The sequence below is a fragment of the Anguilla anguilla genome, chromosome 4, assembly GCF_013347855.1.
Source record: "Anguilla anguilla isolate fAngAng1 chromosome 4, fAngAng1.pri, whole genome shotgun sequence".
In the NCBI taxonomy this organism is placed as follows: Eukaryota; Metazoa; Chordata; class Actinopteri; order Anguilliformes; family Anguillidae; genus Anguilla; species Anguilla anguilla.
Window position 1 is genome coordinate 17,360,445 of NC_049204.1, and position 20,308 is coordinate 17,380,752.

A 20,308-nucleotide genomic window follows, 5' to 3' on the forward strand; every position below is an offset into this window, starting at 1 on the left:
CCATGTGTGAAAGGGACTATAGACTTGACCTGATGGAGTACAGCAGTGACTCCCAAATGTATTTTTTCGAGTGGACCACTCAGAAACTACGATATGCCTTTGATGGCCCACATAATAACTGCAATATTTATAAATATAACTGTAATTTCAGAGATTTATTCTTTCCACAGCAAGATTCTTTCTGTTCCTGTTCATTTCCACCAGCTCTGACATGGTCTGGGATTCAATCAACATTTGGCCTTAGCTAACAATTAGACCACTTTCCAGCTCCTCCCGACACACACACTTTGTGTTGAGAGGATACTGCTCCATCTTCTGATGGCGGTTGAGGTTGTCCATGTTGCTGATGACCTTCTGCAGGCTGGTAACCCATCGCTTCGCTTCCTCAGCCGAGTTGGCCTGGAGGTCCAGGTTCTTGCGACTATCTTTGAAGATGATGGAGAAGCACTGGTTCTCCACCTTGGCCTCCGTGTATTTCTGCAGGGCCTCCGATTGCCGGCCTTGCCTCACGGACTCAATGTCTTCGATCGAGACTGGGAGAAGCAAAGGAATGCAGTCTGTCACCACACTGACCATATGGCCCCTCGCTATAATGGCGCCACCTCAAATTGGCAAGACAGAGACGACTCCCCATTTATCAACAGGAAGAGTCTGCTGCTATCTGCCTGCAAACTTTCAAACACAGAACCCTGCTTTTTCCCACAGAGCCCAATTACAGATGCAAAACAGTGAATCCAACAAAGACCACATTCCTGGAACAACACTTTCAGCTGCTAATCAAAAAAAGAGCTTTGTTTTTTTGTCTGAAATGAGTCTAAAAGTTTGAACAGTTTGATAGGGTCTTGCATGAATCAAGTGCAAGTCTGCTATTTATAATGACATAGGACTGATACAAAGGCTCATTTGAGAGCACTACAGAGGAACTGCGAGACAAAGGGAGTATAAAAGTACAAAGCGTGGGAAAACAAATTAGAAGCAAAATGAGGTTCAATGTACACTGACATGCTGTCCCCAGAAGGCAGAACTGTAGCACCCCCAGGTTGTGTTCTTACTGTAGTTTATAGTGCACGATGGAGTGCCTATTCCAGGCCTCCAAACCGAAAAATAGCACTACATCCGGCACTAAAACCGCACTGTAATGACAAGACATAATCTCTGAGCTCACTGAACCTGCCTTTCTTTTGTTATTCTGTCCAGTCAGCAGCTTGTCTGTCTGTTTCTGACCAACATAATAAAAAGTCATTTTTTCATATGGAAACAAGATTTGGTGAGCATAACGTCAGAGATATACAAGTCGAACGACAGTGCCAGGTCTCCTGAACACATGCATATGTGTGTCACACAAGGAAATTCCAGTTTAGGGGATTTGGGATACGGTATTTCCCCTTTTTTATTCTGTGCAAGCTCATAGTTACTGAAAAACTTTTTTGGAAATAAAATACCTTTATCTGCTGTATTAGGTGTAAAATGAAATGCAAAACCCATAAAGAGGTTTCCCTAGCCTGAGCAGTGACAGTGTAGTTAACGCTGAGAAAATAACTGCAACTGAATAGGTATAAAACTGGAATAAAAAATTCAGAAATTTTGAGAACTTCTCCACTACTCTGCTCCTCATGCAGTTGCTATTTTGATCCATGATGTTTAGGCCCAAGCTGTACATTTGTATCAATCAAAATTACAATGACAAAATACATAAATTGTGTTCCTGCATCTGCTGTGTTTTGCATTACCAACCTTGTGTATTATAATGTAAAATGCATAAAGGTAAACTACGTTACAAAAGTGGACTGTATAATTTTGCACTAATCTGATCATGCATAATTTTTTATATTTCTAAATATTTTTGTGAAAGATGTTCTATTATTAATCGGTCAGTTGCTTTCATCTCATTTATAATGCAAGGATACAGTGTAAAGGTCTTACTCTTTTAAATCTCGCATGGGAAGTGGTCTCTCACATTGGGGACACAGCTATTGTTCATGGCATAATTTGAGGAAGTGCGTGCAGTGCTTTGAATGATGTAACCCTTGTCAACTGCCGCGTGACCAGAGGTCAAAGATCTTTCCTTGCCTGTTAGCAATCAACAGCAACGGTCTTGCTCTGAAACCAAATACCCTGGAGCCAGACCTCTTTTTTCATGCGCTGCTACTGGAATTCAAATATCATTTAACCTGTTGGTCCTACCTAGAAACTACGGACAAACTGCTTATTGGTGTGAATATATATATATATATATATATATATATATATATATATATATATGTGTTCTTCAAGAAAATCTTTGTCCAAATAGTCCTTATGTTAAAAGTTCACTGAAAAATGTATGTGGTATGTGGTATTTGTGGTACCAACACTAAGAGCAATTCAGGTCATATCCTGCTTGACAAGTTGATGCTTCTAAAATTTATACAAAAATGACTTGGGTTGTTAATACTTGTTTAATAAGGAAATTATATTCACACTAGTATTCTTGCTCTTAGCTATGTGACATTAACAACACATTTTTCATTTAAAAATCAAGCTCCAGCGCATGGGTGGGTACCTTTCCTCTGTCAATCGAGCAACTTGGCACCTCAATGTAATGCCCCCATCTTTTCATTTCATCTTGAAAGAAAATGCTTACAGCCATTTCCATGCTTCAGGCTGGCAATAGCTTGATCCAATGCAAAGTCAATGCCTACAGATGTGCTAGATAGGAACTGCATTACAATGCCAACTTACAAGACAGAATTTTAAATAGGTATGGTTTACAAATTATGAAAATGATTTAAGTTACATTTAGTTAGATTACAGCCGCAATTTAAATGGATTGAACTAAGTGTGGGGAATTCTGCCATTAATCATTTTTACATTCAAGACAGAACCACATTAGCTTGATTGCTATATTGGCATACAGCAACACAATTAATCCAATGTGGCATGTTGTGAATTTAAATGTGAGCTACGCAGCCTCCAGCAGCAGTGCGTTAGCCAGCAGTCACATTACCATGTACCCTCCCCATGCAAACTAAGCAGGTTAATGGAGGATGGGAGACCTCCTGGGAACACTAAGTTGCTGCTGCAAGAGATGCAGGTGGGCCAGCAGGGGCACGCTTCCCTCTGGATCAAACAGGAACCCGGAGCCCTGTGCAGCAGACGGTGCAGACGTGCTGAGACATGCAACCGACATCCTCACTCACCGTGCTTAATAAAGCACCGATGGTAAGGATAACCCTGGCCAACCCTGTTCAAATTTGAAGTGGGAATTTGAAGTCCTGTTCAAATTCCCACTAAAACGGGGTTTTCTACATGTAGTCACCTACTCTTCAATTACCAAACATCCAACTGGCTTAATAGTCCCTAGCATATGAAGATACAATGTTAATCATTACACTAAATTTGTACTGAAATGAACCAGGCATACAAACAATGAATGTTCTGTAAGACGAATCAGAACAGGCAAGTGTCAGAAGGCCAAATGGACTAGAGGTGGACAAAAAACAAGGCTTGACTAAGAGAAAGACAAGCAGCTGCTTTTTTTACAATTACTCTGCTGGGAGAGAAGACAGTAAACACACAGAAGCTTACAAAGCTTTTAAAATGGAAAGCAGCCAACCTTTCAATGAGACATTAGAAAACTCTTATTGTTCGATATGAGACCAGCCTTTTTTTAAATACCAGTGATCCCTAGAAGCACGACATTGTACTGGCCACATGTCCCCGCCCTCCCATTAACCTCCCTTACAGTCTACACCTAGCCATTCGGGGGGGGGTACAAAGAGAGCTGATATTGTTTTAATAAAAACTAAAAGAAATGCACAGCATGGCTCAAAAAGAGAAATATAACCCCAGCCTTTCGATTTCAAGAGTTCGCTTGGATGTTTCAAGAGTAAAAATCTTAAAATGTATTTTCCAAATGCAAGCAATACTGGTAATGCCCTGCTTGACAAGTGAACACTCCTAACGTTTTGTCAAGTCTGACTTCCTGATGACGTAGGCAAAAAATAACAAGTTCCTGGATTACATGGAAAAAAACAGGTATATAAACTGGTATATCAACTTCAGAATCAGTCATCTACACATGACAGCAGTGTACTGTCTAAGAACTTTCAACTGAAATTGCAATGCATTGCTATGCCAATACAATCTTCCCAGCTTTTTCCTACTTTATCTTGGAAAAGAAAGTGTAACCACTTTGCCTAAACTACACAGTTTATGCAAACAGAAAGGAGAGTTTGAACACAGGCAGATTTTACTTGAATGTCTTCACAGATCTTAAGTAGTTCAATGAAAAACACCAGCATGGGGTTAATGTCTTGCACAACCCTGAATTTACAAGACATTTTCAAGTAAAACGTAATGGCATTGACACATGTGAATAGTTTAACTTTATGGCTTTGTGAAAGCCACATAAACTATTTCAACTTTGTACACTGTTTAACCTCACATGACCCGCATATCATCTGACAGCCATTCATCTTAGACAGCAAATGAGGGCCCAGGCACATCTGTCAAATCAAATCAAATCAATTTATTTTTGTATAGCTCTTTTGTTACAGAGAACTGCTGCAAAGATGCTTTACAGACAGCAGAAAGAAAATTTGGAAACCAGAAACCATTTGGAAACCAGAAACCATTTTTGTATAGCTCTTTTGTTACAGAGAACTGCTGCAAAGATGCTTTACAGAAAGCAGAAAGAAAATTTGGAAACCAGAAACCAGGCCTGAACCCCCGAAAAGCAAGTGAGATAAAAGCTCCCCAGTGTGGGGAACACCCCTCAAACGGTGGTGACAAAAAAAACTCCCCAAATGGAAGAAATCTCAGGAGGAACCCAGCTACAGAGAGAGAGCCCAACCTCTGCTAGTTGGTATTGTATACAGTACATGCAGACTCCAGTACTCTATCCTGCCTTGATTTCCTGTTCCTGGTGAAGGGTGGTGTGGGTGACAGGGAGGGTGAAGAACAGCATTTGCACTGTGCAAACATAAATCAGAGCCCAGAACAAATTATCAAGCTGGGAGTGGAAGATATCAGTGTTATCACTGCTTACAGTGGCAGCTGTCTGACCACAAAAAAACCTGCCTCTTTTTCTCCCATACAACTGAACGCAATTCATCCAATTAATTGTTAGCATTTGTGTGGACAGCTGTAAAGGTCACACCATAACAGATATGAAATGCACAACCAAATTTCAAATTGGGAAAAATACCATGTTTGAGAATGTTCTACTCCAATTAAAAATGAGTAAAATAGTGCTTCATTCTGACTAAATATTCCAATTGAATATGCAAGTCTGGAGTGTTGTTTGCAAGAATTCTCTTAGCCTCTCTCAAAAATAAGTAAATAAGTAAACAAATAAACTTGCTGATACATTTACCTTACAGCCACAAATCATTTAATCACAGATGTCCTTAGCCTCCCTCAAAATAAAAAAAAAATAAAAAACCTCACAGATATATCTTAAAAGCTCAGAGGCTAATTTTCACTTGAAAATAGAGGCTACCCTGTCTAATCCCATCTATGATCACGGTAAACAATTTCCCAATCCCAGCTGTCTGGCACGGGTCCTCCCCCTCCACCCACGCCAACCCTCCAACCCCACCCCACCCCCTCTGTCATCTGCATCCCAGACGCCAGCCGGCCTCAGGACCACGAACTCGGCTTTTGTGTGTTTGTAAAGGAACAGAGGGGTTATCGAAGGGCTCTCTATGGTTTCCATAGACGCCACAGTTCAGTGGTGCCAGATGTGGCTGGGCACGCAGATAACAGATGGGGGGGGGCTGATAAATGGGGGAGTGTCGCTCTGGAACGGCCTCGGGAAACGCTGGAGAGGAAGCCGTGAATGGGCGGGGGCCTGGGACAGAGCGGCTCTGTCCTATGTGAGAAAACCTGTCTGACCTTTCCTTTTTACCCACTTTTTGACCATGCTATCTGCATGATATTTTCTGTTTCCACTCCACCCCAAATACAGGCAGGCTCCAGAGAGTTGAAACTGAGGCAGGGAACTGTGTCAGAAGCTCCTTCAAAAGGGAGCTCTGTATTTTTCCAGCATGGTGGGGCAGCAAGGAGAGAGGGCATAATTGTGGACCTGACCCAGCAGGGAAAAGCTGCAGAAGACCTATGAGTCTGGAACTAAATAGTGAGGAGTGGTAGGGGTGATCTGTATTTTTGTTTATGTGCATGTAGGAGCCTATTCTGGGTACTCTCTCCATCTAGTTCAGTAATTTGTGATACCAAAAGTCCATAATACTGCACACGGATGTCATATTGACCAGGAGCCTACATTCATAATCATCTGAAACTTGTCTTCAATAAACATTAATATTAATTTCCATCATTCATATCCTGTGGACAGGAGTTAGGTTGTGTAGCTCTTCCTGGCATCAATGATGTGCATCACCAAATAGATACTTCCGTTCACAGGAATATGATTATGACTGAGAGCAAGAATGGCATTTTTACTTGTTTTATGAGGTACTGACCTGTCAGGTCTCAGGACATCTCTGTGCTTTCACATTAAATGCAAAATAAAAACCGGAATTAATTGGCCATCTAAAGTTATATTATGGCAGGTAGCATTATACTTATCATTCTGCTTGACTGTTACCAGCTATTCAGTCACAGGCAGTCTACAATTTGACAATGTTTTATGCCACACAGTGCTTCAGACTTTTAAATAAGAAGAATTCACACACACCATTTCAGCGTACTTTTAATTACAGTACTTAATTGTGGGCGTTTAGGTAGCCAAGGAACAGCATGCTGCAACCTGTCTTAAATGAATAGCTGTTCCTTCTTCGATTATGCCTTTGGTGGTAACCTTATCTTTTGTATTTTGTAAATTAAAGGCTATTTCCTAGTTTCACATAAGTCACTGATACGGATTTGCTACTGCAGTTCAGATTATGCATACTGCCCAAGGCCAAAGGTAACCGCTCAGAAGGCTGGTCATTATAAGCAACACTGGGCAAGCGGGTGGACTCACAGGTCTTGTTGGACTTCAGGGCCTTGTGCGACTCGTGCCACATCGTTTTGCAGTCCTCCAGTAGCCTGAAGAAACGACTCTTCTGCCAGGAGTCGGAGCGCACCTTCCTGAGCGGACCCCCTCTCAACAGGAACTGGAGATCTGTATCCCCCTCCAAACCTGGGAAAGCACCAACAGAAGTTAGGCGTACACTGCTGCCACTGGCGCTTACTCAGAACCATATTCTATGTTTTCTTTGCCTTTTTATTTACAAACAAATACAACTGCTACATTTTAAATGCAAACAGATTTTTAACAGGAAAGCACAATTTTTAACAATGAATGTGGGGATTGCTGAATTTAAACAAGACCAGCTTAAAACCTAGTATATGGCTGGACCTAACACACGTGACCGACCGACCAATGGTGTAACTTCATAACTCAGCCGACCAATGGTGTAACTTCATCACTCAGTCACTCAGTCACCAACATTTGCGTTTGTACGGCTGGCCTCGCTGTTGCGGTCCAGCCAAAAAAAGAAGCTGGCCACAGTCACTTATATATGGACAGGGAGTGAAAAATGCAAGCTCTGTAAGTCACTGTAAGTCTGTGAGTCTCTGGATAAGTGTGTCTGCTGAACACTCACACAGAATAATGCATGTAAAGAAAAAGAATTAACTGAGTAACAAAGATAATGAAAATTTATGGATGAATTCAGGCCTAAACTATAACTCTAAAATTATTTAGGAAAAATTATCACAGTGCACAGAACGTCCCTCAACAGTATTATTTAAACCACAAATTGCATAACCAATTTATATTCTGTAGTCTCCACCCAAGTGTGTTGCATTTTCCAATCTCTCACAGAACTTTCAACTCCATGTATGCAATGTCATCATAACATGTGTTACCCAGTAAAGGAAATATCCACTGACCCGGAAGCCAGCAGCCCATAAGGAGGAAAAGCTTGAGTGGCCTCTACAATGGAGAGACAAGAGTTCTCCAGATTCCGAAAACTTGCATGTGCCGAAATGTGCTTTGGAAGATGCGTAACCGGAGTGAGAGCACTATAGTTTACAAACCACTGGGACCCACTTCAGAAAAACGTGTCTTATTTCAAAGAGGACTCTGGCCTTGCATGCTCGCATGTATGCTGAAAAATGTTTCTAGGGCAGTTGAGTTCTAAAGCACAAAGACGGGAAGAAACAGGGGCTCCAAACACTTTCATTCAGGGCACCCCCGTGAGAGAGTGACAACCAGCCTAGTTGTTACATGTCCTTCTATTGTGGGGGACAGACACAGAAACCTTTTTGTTTTATGCAGCTTGTAAGACTTAGCCTAATGGATCTGGATATCCTATAAATTCCATAACAGGTTGTGTGCATTTTGACCTTGTGAGGAAATGTAAATTAAAACATGACAATTGCATGTCTGCACAATGCTAATCAAATTCTCATTCTAAATAGTTTTGGCTTGGAAAGTCCCCGCATTTTCATATTTCTATGTTTTGTTAATCTATATCTATATCCGCCATTCCTGTGTCTACTTCTATTACACAGTTGACCTGTACTGGGTGGTTAACCACAAGATATTTGCCTGCTTTTTCATACTTTTTGGTACAGAGCAGCCACTGTAATTTGGTCTATGCCAATTATGTTATCAGTTATCCTCTTAAGGTGTATGGCTGCTGCATTCAATTCCAAGGGATTTGCCAAGTTTTATAACCCTGTAGCAATTTAGCATTATCAAAAAAACGTGGAATTCTGGAAAAGATCTGAGGAAATATGAACGTGTTGGGACCAGCCTCAAAGCTGACTCCTGTAATGTGCCTGCTGTTATTGAATAACCTATAATGCTGAGGGAGAAAGCCCCTTTGAGCCATTCACAGCAGCTGAGAGGCTAATTATCGTTCTATCAGTTTACAATGCAAGACTGAGCGAGCACATCCTAATCAATGAACAATTAATCCACGTCCTCAAGCCAGTTAATGGCCATGAAAATAACCACAGACATTTGAATTTCTCAGAGAGAGACCGAGTTAAAAAGGGAAAGGCTCCTCTTTCATTAAAACGGTATTAGGCTACTCTTTGTCAAGCAATGGGGGGCTTGTTACCAACTTAAAAACACACATACAAGAGAACCTTCTCGAGTTTAAAAAATATTTTTCAGGTTTAGTTTATGTTTTTGATTGGAGATTGGAGTCAGTTAATGCTTGCAATGAAGGATACTTAAAACATTTAGACAGGTTTTTGAATGGCAGGTATAAGGCATTTGGGGGTCTGTGGTCTAAAGCAAGAAAAAATATTTTGAGTAATGCCAAAGCCTGCAAAGCAATGTCAACCTGAGAAAGTAAACTATCCCTTTAAGAAGGGGTACTGTGAACAAGGCACCTTTTAAAATGCTTCAGGCCTGAATGATTGATCTGCCCTACTGTATGCAAATATAAACCTAGAGGGCATATTACATTTTTATATTCAAAATGCATATTTTTCCATCTGGTCTGACTACTTTTGCTATGTTCCATTCCCTTTGCTGTGTTATGTATGTGCTGTCCCCTTACCTGGTGTGACCTCACAGTGGCTAAAATTCCCAGAAAACCGCCTATAATCACATGAAGCATTATGATACATACAGCTGTATGTGCCAAGTCAAAAATGTACTTACAATTTTCTACAGAAGTTTACAATGTCTTCACAGAGACTGAGTTCCTAAAAATCCACATGCCATTTATTGTGTAATTTAAATTGATTCCTGAAAAGCACTGTTAGAGGAAATTGGCTAGTGCGGAGACATGTGAGCGTCACAATTCAGGTAAACTGTACAACCCCCAACAATGAGAATATAAGCATCCTCCCTACACACAAAATTGTGCCACGACCCAAAAAAAAAATCTGTCTCAAATAGTGGCCCAACAAGGATGTGCTATGTGGAGTGTTTTGATACAGTCCTGCTTGCTTTGCCAGAGGAAGGGTAATCCATTTTTTATTACTCAGATGGGAGCCAAATATATCTCACACTGAAATCTCTAAAGACCTTAAAATTAAGCATTTAATTTTGGTTGGGTGCTAATGAGAAAGTCTTCTAGATTTCAACTGTTAACGCAAAAGTAGAATCAAACATCAAAAGTTATAATTTTCTCAAATCATATGTCAGATGATATTCTGTTGCATATCCTCCAAGAAACTAGCCTACTACAAGTAAAACACAAGGTTCACTTTCACCCTCTACATTTTTCTCTATTTACCTCCCCCAAAATAAGGCTGGCGGTACCGACAAATTTTGTAAGTTATCACCACCTCCAGGGCCAGTTTTATAAAATACAGTATTGTTTTCCATTCAATATTGCAGGGCTCCTAAATTGGCTACCCAGATAAAACCCATGAGCGGTAAAATGTCACGCAACATTATATGCGCGTGTCTTGTCTTGTTTATGTTCACCATGCCAGCTAAAACAGATCTCAAGAGTATGAAGAAAATAACATGTCAATAGTTATGTAGCCTATGTATACGTAATATGGATGGTATGTGTGCATGGGCAAAAATAACCTTCAAAGTTTTAAGTTTAGAAGCTCAAAAACAACAGCAAGTCGTGAATTAACGCCAACCCTTAGGCTACATTGAAATTTAAGGAATGACTGTGTGGTTAGCCAATGTCTACTGTAACATACACTGGAAGACAATAATCTTCATGTGTTTATATAATAATGCCATACTGAAAAATAAAGGCACAAGAACGTATGCTATCCGATAGCTCTGGTAAACGGGGACTCTGCGACTTATCCAACTAGCTTACAGAAAAAATGAACCATTCATTATAGACTACAGTTATTCGCAGTGCGTGGAAGCCCGTGCTGCCGTGAGTAGACAGCCTCAATGCTGCCGAACTACGGAATGTTCCTGATAGTGGATGAAAAATTATTTAATAAAAAACGTAAAAACACAAGTCCTCGACAACAAAACTGGAAACAAATATCGAAGTTACAGGCAGCAAAACTATGCAAGAATGAAAACTTACAATACCTATCAACTTCCCATTTTCCAGTGCGACTCTCTTTATCTCCGCTTGAAAAACCGATTCCTCCGAGTTTGTCCTTTTGGAACATTTCCGTAAACATGACATCGCGAACTAATTTCAACAACAGCACTTAAAAAAGAGTAAGGCGTCTTTAACTTTGTTTTAAAAATAAGCAAAGGTAGCTGAAATCCATTGCGTTTTCAAATCCCGTCTGTAGGCTACTTTGGGCGTGTGCAACCCTAATGTAAATAGCCCCGCTAAAAAAAATCACCGCTACCTAACTGCGCTGAACGCTCTTATTCCGGTTTTGTCACTCCTAGTTAAAATTGGCTAAAATGAACGGGAGTTTTTTTGTTGTTCTAAATTCCTTAGGTTTATAATTTTTAGGAATGCTTGGCGCAATAGTTGCCCACATGGCAGCTGATGCAGGCTGTAGGCTAATGCTTTTAGGGCAATTTAAAGACCACTTGAACAAGAAAGATTTAAAAGTTTAACGGTTTACATTAGGCCTTATACTTAATTATTTTAAGCTGGGCGGATATGGCCAGTGGATACTTGCAGTGTTGTTGTTGTTGTTGTTACCTACTGTAACAAGAGCTGTTTTGTAAATTGACTAGAAAGTGACAGTAAAACCAAGAACTAACGTTCAGCTTTATTGAGATGATCTTTTCCCATAAGTCTACTTTTAGCATGTTATAAATAGCAATCGTCAATTATTCCTAGCCTACACAAACAGTTAGCTGATTTCTTAAGCAACTGTATTGTTTAGGGGTAGCCTCTTCGCCTTGGGACTCTATAGGTAGGTTAGGTAGTCTGTAGACAACCGATATTTGCTATGAAATATCTGAGACTGCCACTAGTAACTCATATAGTATCAGTGTTCAAAGCACTGCAAGAAAAGAAATTGCCTGGAGATAAAGGCATCCGCTCATGTATGTATAGTTTAAAATGAGGAGGAAACCCTCAATATTGCTGACCCATGTATGAAAAGAATACAATTAAATTATTTATTTTAGTGAACCAATGGTTGCCAGTCTGAAAGTTTAAATGTCACTGTCAGTCAAACTGGAGCTAGGATGCCATCCAGTGGTTGAAAAATGCCAACCCCAATATGTTGACCTATTGCAGCATAATGTAAAAATGTGTTATATCAGACAGCTGTTAAGTAATGCATTATAAACCGTCATGGAAATGTGTGTACCTAACACTCTGAAAAAGCAGATTATCCCTCTAAGTACCAAGGTCCATTGTCAGTAAGACTGTATAAATGGTTGGCAGGGGTGTCAAACTGAATCCCAAGGGAGCTGCAGTGTCTGCGGGTTTTTGTGGTTTCCTTTCAATCAGCTGCCAATTAAGGCCTTGAGAACAAGGTGTATGGATGACTTTGATACCTGTGGTATATATATATATATATATATAGGGTTTGTGACCTGGATTCCTTACCAACATCAGAAAAGTTGGATTTTAAGGATACTGCTGTAGTGATTCATTGATGGGTATTTAACCTGAATCTAACACTATTTAACCTGAATTGTGTCAGTAAAAATCCAGCTGTGTGACTGTATTTTAATCACCTTGGAAATTGAAGATCAACTCATAATATAAAATAATGAGCATTCCTCGCTAAAGGCTTGTAAAATAAAATTTCAGTTCAACAGTAGTTTAAAAGTCCAGGAAGCTGGATTCAAATTGTGGTTATATTCTCCAGAAGTGACAACTGATTGTCTTCCTCATCGTTTTTAACCCAATTGTAATAAACACTACTAGATTATCGTTTAGAAGATTATGACAGATTGGGCATGCATCCTGTGTTCATTAATATTCATATACGTAAGTCATGTCATAAGTATCATTCCTCATCACTAGGTTAGATCAGGTTGTCCCATGCAGTAACATTAGACTACCTGACTACACTTTAAAAAAACAACATAACCCAGGTTTTACCATCATTCAATGTGTAATATAGTTGTAACACTGAGCTACTGTACATTAACATTAGATTTGACAGCAGTCTCAAACTCTGGACACACCCAAATAAAGAAAGGCTTTTATTCCACATTATCTAAGCTTGAAAGTTATTTAATTATCGCTTGCTAACAGTAGGCCTACTTACTGATCATCACGTATCTATTTTGCACGACTGGGAGTGTCACTAGCAGCAACTGCACCATGCTTTTTAGCAAAGCCTTGCTGTTTTTGTAGATAGTTGGAAATGGATGCTACAAATATTAACAGCTGGGGCTACTACTGCAATATTGCAGTGACCTCCTTAAACACATTTCTTGTGGGTCTCTTCATTGGCAAGAGCATTATTTACATCTTAAGAATAGCAAATATTTCACTGGCTTTTGCGTTTTAGTTACATTACACATACTAACCTCAACTAACCCCACTGAAAATCTGGCGTTAAGCCAAGGGTGATTTTCTATGTATATATTTTTTGTAGTGGGTACCACTGTCGCTTCACAGCAAGAAAGTCCTGGGTTCGAATCCAGCCTGGGCCTTTCTGCGTAGAGTTTGCATGTTCTCCCCATGTCTGCGCGGGTTTCCACCGGGTACCCCGGTTTCCTCCCACAGTCCAAAGACATGCAGGTAGGCTGTTTGGAGACTCTAAATTGCCCATAGGTATGAGTGTGTGAGTGAATTGTGTGTGCTCTAAAATAGATTAGCCTGTCCAGGGTGTATTCCTGCCTCTTTCCCAATTCTTACTGGGATGAGCTCCAGCACCCTCCACGACCCTGCCCAGGATAAGCAGGTGTAGATAATGGATGAATGGATCTTAAGTTTTTTGCATATAATATTTTTCAAATATTTTGAAATATTTAGCATTTCTCCCAATCTGTACTGTAAGTCTGGCAAAAATTCTAATTCAGATTCTTCCCTTAAACTGCTGACAACACTCGAAAAGATCCATTAACTAGTTGCCATCAGCCATGCATAATATAGGCCTTTTATGATATATTTTTATGATAATCAAAAAATTGTGACATGCAGTCTTTTTAAAGCCGTTTTACCCCTAAACCTAAATGAAAACAATCGTAGAGCAGACAGTAGATCTTAAAGTAGCCATTACCACATCACATCATAGTTGCATGCTGAGGTCACAGTGTCGTCATAACTCCATTAGTTAGTTTGAGTCTAATAAAATACACCTGTCTTTTTCAGCTTTTTTTTCAATCTCTCAACTGATTTGTGCCTAAAATTCTTCTGTTTGTCCTGGAAACACATGACAAGTAGCCTTACAAGGAGTCTTTCCTCTCACATTTCTTAGCCATTAGACAATTTTTTCCTTTGAAAATAACAGTTACTATTGTAATTACTAGTTTAATACAAAAACCAAGAGTAGCAATTGCACACAAAAAAAACCTTTTCTTGGTTAGCGTTTAGGCAGGCAAAGCACATTTGGATCATAGAGCCATAATCAGTCATTACACGGACTTACTGGTTCAGTGTAATATCAGTCAATGAAACTGAAGACATGGGATTTGCACAAGTGTTTCTAATAGAATCCTTTAGGAGAATCCTGAATTCTGGTATGCATACTGTAAATGCAAAACTCACTCACACTCCTGCATCCCCATTCAAGCGTTCCCAACAAAAGTAAGTAATTTAACTTTCTAACATAAACCTATAAGTAACCTAAACTGCCTGTATAGCTCTGACAGAGGCCAGTCAGTTGGTTTCAAGCTACATTACAACACAGTTTTATAATGGAGACTTATTCAAAGGATCATGTCACACTTACAATTATGTGACTATGTCACTACCATCAGAGGTTGGTGAGCTGAAAATTTGTGTGGCAGGAAACTTCCCGACTATTGGTCACAACCTGTTTTCAGTCATTTTTCTTGATTATCAATACAGAGATTAATTCACAAAATACGCAATACCATCATAGGCTATAGCTCTGCTCAATTAAGCCATTTAGCGAGTAATAAAATTCTTTCAATTTGCATTGCAAAATTGTGCACATTTTATCAACACTATTAGTGGATGCATGTAGACCTCTTCCTTCTCCACACTTACACGTGGAGAATATTCATGGTAAAGATCTGGAATGGGAAGATTTTTTAACAATATTGAAGCCCAAGTTGTTGGAAAACTTGGGCTTCAATATTATGCTGTCATGCTGAAAATTAACACAGGAGTTCAGAGTGATGTATATTTTTGTGTTGCCTAAGTGATTAAAACTGATTTTTCTAAATTAAATTAATCATTTAATCCCCCAAACACAATGTGAAGAAGCTGGGTGTTACTTTTCAATAGATTAGTCAGATCGTTGGCACGCTTGTTGATCAAGGAAAATTAATGAAAACAGGTCGAGGCCATGATCAGTTTAAAGTAAAGTTTTCGACCCAATCAGTTTTCAGCTCAGCAACCGCCATTGATCATTACATGAAATTAAATAAGACTTGTGGTTGCATTTTTTTTTTTTTTTTTTTTTTTTTGTGGTATGGTGAAAAAAAAAAAAAAATTTCTGTAGTTACCGAGCGTGACAACTGTTGTCATTGACTCAGCCTGTTAGTGACAGAGGGACGCAATTGTTCGTTGTGTCATACAGGCGTTGCCAATGGTGCCCTACCCTGTAGTGGGTTGTAGTTTTCTGCTCACCGTATTGCTTACAGCATGCATATCATTCTGTTCTGAACTTTAAAATGTCAGGCACTGTCACTTCCACTCTTTGAGTTTCATTTCTAAAGAAATGTATAAAGGTATTGAATAGCACGACTGCTAATGGATATACGTCTTTACATTTGTGTATCGATATGTGTGTAACTTTTTATAAATCTGGTTTTCTTACTGAACATTAGAGGTGATTCATTAATCAATGGCAGTGCTCACCACTGTGATGCATAACAGCTCAAACGTTTATTACGAACACCGCAATCAGCCCACATGATTGGATGTACTTGCAAACAGTATTCAAGCCTTTTCATGTGCCTAAAAACATACAGAGCTAAAGATTGTGGGGAAATGACAACAACGAAAAGCGTAAGAAATCAATGGAAAAATCCACCGAATTATATCTTATGGTCAATGTAAAAAGGAAATAATAAACAATTTAAATATGAAAATGAAATGTACTGCTTACCATGTTTTGACTCCATAATTTGGATTACGGCGCGGAATACCTGTAGTTCGGTTTACAATTGCTATATATCCGTTCCCCGCTTGTTGTTTTAATAAAGCCTATTTTATGTTATTTTAATTGAATACAAATACGTCGAAAGAATATAAGGTATAAAAAGGTGTATTAATGAAGATGACACTCCGTCCAACTTTATTGGAGTTCTATCGCGAACGACAGGCATAGACTATTAATTTCCACACCTACCGGTTTGGCGAGCACATCATTGGCTCATTCGCTAAAACATGTATCACATGGATAATCTTGGACTGAGATTTGATGCCTTTAACACTACCACAAGCGAACACACGGTGCACGAAGCATCACCAGGGCAATCTAACACACATTCTTTTCCCATTGCATACTCCCACAGTTCGGCGGCTACTTTCTGACCACTTGAATTTACAAATGTACAGTACTGCTCTTCAGTTCTTCAGATCGGCCATATGCTGTCATGTGGCAACCTACAACATGGGTCGCTGATTTAAAGTCCCCCGGTACATTTAAGGCATTGTATTCAGGACACAAAAATAATTCTATACGTTATAGCCTACATGGGATTATTTAACCTAGTATAAAATAAACCAAATTATTTGAATTAAGTCGTCGCAACAATGTTGAGTCTGGGTAATTGATTTAATGCGTAAAATGTACAGCAGACAGCGTGCGTTTAAGGTGACCGTTTAATGGTTTCTGCGCAACGTGTTAGATTATAAGTAATAACTTGGCTATGAATAACTGTACACAATGAGTATTGTACCTTATTCGACCTGTGCTTTGTAGTTGTTTCAATGACCTTTTGTATGCCATTATTGAGATTCCTGTTTTTGTCCTGTCTGCTTTCACTTAGAGAACCTTAACACAACAAATCACTCATACAAAGAAAAGTATATAAACTGAATGAGTGGATAGTTTTTTCATGGGAATACACTTAGTACACTCAAGGGTTCTCTACTGAAACCCAGATACCAATAATAAATGTGTATGCAGCAAAATGCATATGCAGTAAAAGGGCGGACACGGTGGCACAGTGGTTAGCACTGTGCCACCGCCTCACAGCAAGAAGGTTGTGGATTCGAATCTCGGCTTGGGGCCTTTCTGTGTGGAGTTTGCATGTTCTCCCCGTGTTCGCGTGGGTTTACTCCGGGTACTCCGGTTTCCTCCCACGCTCAAAAACATGCATGTTAGGTGCACTCCTGCAGTTTCCCTTGATCAAGGCACTGGCCTCAGAACTGGAGTTGGTCCTCGGGTGCTGCACTGTGGCTGCACACTGCTCCTAAGTAACTAGGATGGGTCAAAATGCAGACGATAAATTACCCCATGGGGTTCAATAAAGTTTATCTTTATCTTTATCTTTAAATTCATCAAATTCATGCATTTTTGAAAATGTAAAATTTGTAAGAGGTGCAACATCTTGCAAAACAAGGCTAGCCCGGTGGAACAATATGAAAGACAAGCATCTGTTTCTCAACATATTAATCTGGTCAGCAGTCACCCACAAAGTTATTTCATGCCTTCAGTTCCTGAGTTATTGCTCATGATATTTTGTACTTCATATTGTGGAGTAGGCCTGTCAAAGCTCTTGCAATGTATACTTGTTTGGAAAGAAACTGGCAAGAAGGGTTGGCAAATAAATGATGAAGCCTGTGATCCTCATTAGAGCGTGATGTTGATGGCACAGAAACCATACTGTCTTCCATCTGTTCCTCTATTGTATCTACTCAGCCGATTTTGTTGCATGAACCCCAGCCCTTGGGGTTATGTGAAAGCACAGTCTGTTGTTGACACTTACTAGGAACAACAATGCTAATTCCATATTCGCATAAACGTTATGTGCTCTTCTGTGGCCTCATTCAGCCCCAAGCACTTTTCAGTGGCATTGAACAATCTTTCAATTAGTTTGCAAAAAATGGAATGATATTGTACTTACTGTTTCTGAAATCATTTTTATGAACATAATCCAGATATCCTTTGCAAATGTTTTATTAATGGCTCGTCATGTGGCTTGGAATTCATGTCATGTACAATTTTATGTTAATATTACATATTAAACATGTAATAACAACTGCACGGGTATTTTATGTGGGTAGCACTCTCGTAAGAAGGTCCTGGGTTTGAATCTGGCCTGGGATGGAGTGTACAGATGTGTGTGAGTGTGTGCCCTCCGGTAGATACGGCCTGAGCTGAAAATAAGTAATTATGGGTGTCCTGCTGCATTGCCAAGTACTATCCTCTTGATATACATAATACATTGACCAACCACACATCATTTCTGTCCTATAGAGTATGAACAGTACTATGGTCATAATTTTATTTCCAGGAAACTAAATTTCTATTGAGACAGCACTGGCAGTCTAACACAGGAATTGTTCATTTCCTCCAGTTGAAAATATACATAAGAAAGCAGCAATAAAGAATTACTTGTGTTGCTTGATATGGGAAAATTAACAAGCAAACATCCATAATTGAAATATGGCCAGGACGCCCATTCAAAATGTGAACATTTTTGTCGCTTAGTTGGTAACATTTATTAATCAAGATGTTTATTCAGTTGTTATGACTAAAATAATCTCACAAAACCTGTTCTGGGAGTGTCTGGGCAGGGAAAATCAGTGTGCAGTGTTTTGTCTTGAACAGTATACTGTAAGTGCATTGACCCAGAAATCAGCTGTGCTTCCTTTTTCACAGATGCTTTTGCCTAAGGGGAAATGTGTTAGGCATTGGTTATTTTGACTGTCCCAGAAACCCATGCTTTAAACTGAGTGACCCGCAGCAGCCATTATAAATGATGAATTTATTCTCAGCAAATTATTTGGCTGATTATCAGCACATAATGCACAATAAAGTTCAAGCCCATTCTAAGTTCAGGTCAGGACAATTGCACAATATGCAAGGATGATGTGCTGTGTATAATATCACAAGTTTGCACATCATTTACAAAACTTTAAGACCGTAACTTTTTCTAGAATTCATTGTATATATGGGGCAATGAACTGCATGTGCCTAAGTTCAGTGAAATACAATATGGTGAGAAAATACAACATGATAAGATGAAACTGAATTACAGGAAGGTCTATTGGGTACCCGAGTGGTCTGGTGTAAGGTGGGGGTGTCCTGCCTCTTTGTCACAGTATGTGACTGTACCCAGATAAAGAACAGTCATGGTGTGCCGCTAAGTGGTTCCCTCCAGGAGAGCCTATTCGGAGTGTCAATTCAGCTCTGCGATAAATGCATTTATGAACCCTCCCAACATAAGGCAACCCTACTGCCAATTACACACTGCCCAGTTTGGCTACTGGCCCCAGTCAAGATTTGTTTCTGGACCGTGGGGTCCATCCATGCACTAGAATGAGAATAATGCCTTACCAGATAATCTACCAACAGCCCTGGTCATTTTCACTTAATTTATTAAATAATTTCAAATCATATTACATATCCACTTATAGTTTGCTAAACATTCAATTTTGGACTGTATCATTTGCTTAACATATGATCTGTGATCGTATGGCACTAATGGTGAGAGCACATGGGAATTCTAGTTAAAGTTAACTTTAAAGTTCATTAGAGAGGCACATTGAAAAAAAGGGTTAACACAGTCATACACTCTGTCAATGGAATGGAATGTAGATATTCTGGTTGGGTGGCACACAGGGCATCTTGCTAAAGCAGATACCTGATAGAGGACATGTTAATTCATGCCAGGGACAGAAGACACTGAGAATTATGTGTAACTCGTTTTTCCAACTCTGAAAACTTACTTTCTGTTTGTACAGCAGTACTTCGCAAAATTGCGTTGATATGCAAAATGAAATGTTTTGTCCAGAGTAATTTTGCACATTTGCAATAGTCCAATAAGTTATTCCGTTTTTGCTATTTCCATTGCAACTGTCTTAAAATAAACTGAATGCTTCTTTTTCTATTTTTTTCTATAAGGGGACACAGCTAAACATGAAGCCTCGGTCAGGTTTTGTTTTAACCATACAGGTTTATTGCAGTTTAACAGTAAATAAATCACAACAAAAATTACAGTAGAATAAATGAATGCAGCCAAGCAAATTATTTTCTCTAACAGCACAATAACATATAAATCGCTTTTACATTGTGCTAATCAAAGAAGGGTCTTTCTTGTACAATGCTATTTAAAAATGGACTTATTCGCAATTCATGTCAATAAATACAGCCTGTGCCTTTAAGAGACTCCACCTATTACTATGGTTACAAC

At 39.4% G+C, this 20,308-nt stretch overlaps 1 protein-coding gene across 3 annotated transcripts in view; it reads right to left on the minus strand.

Moving 5' to 3' along the window:
- plcd1a (phospholipase C, delta 1a) overlaps positions 1-16,292 on the minus strand; it is a 30,495-nt gene extending 14,203 nt beyond the window's left edge. Inside the window, exons 1-3 of one of the 3 annotated variants that reach the window (XM_035412795.1) lie at positions 16,051-16,292; positions 6,965-7,123; positions 305-533 (exon numbers count right to left, since the gene is read on the minus strand). In XM_035412795.1, the coding sequence (XP_035268686.1) occupies positions 305-533; positions 6,965-7,123; positions 16,051-16,066 (404 nt within the window). In that variant the 5' untranslated portion in view covers positions 16,067-16,292. Of the gene's footprint in view, positions 1-304; positions 534-6,964; positions 7,124-10,958; positions 11,229-16,050 lie in introns of those variants that run through there. The other 2 variants (XM_035412793.1, XM_035412794.1) reach the window with 2 other exon arrangements.
- Positions 16,293-20,308: the final 4,016 nt, after the last annotated feature.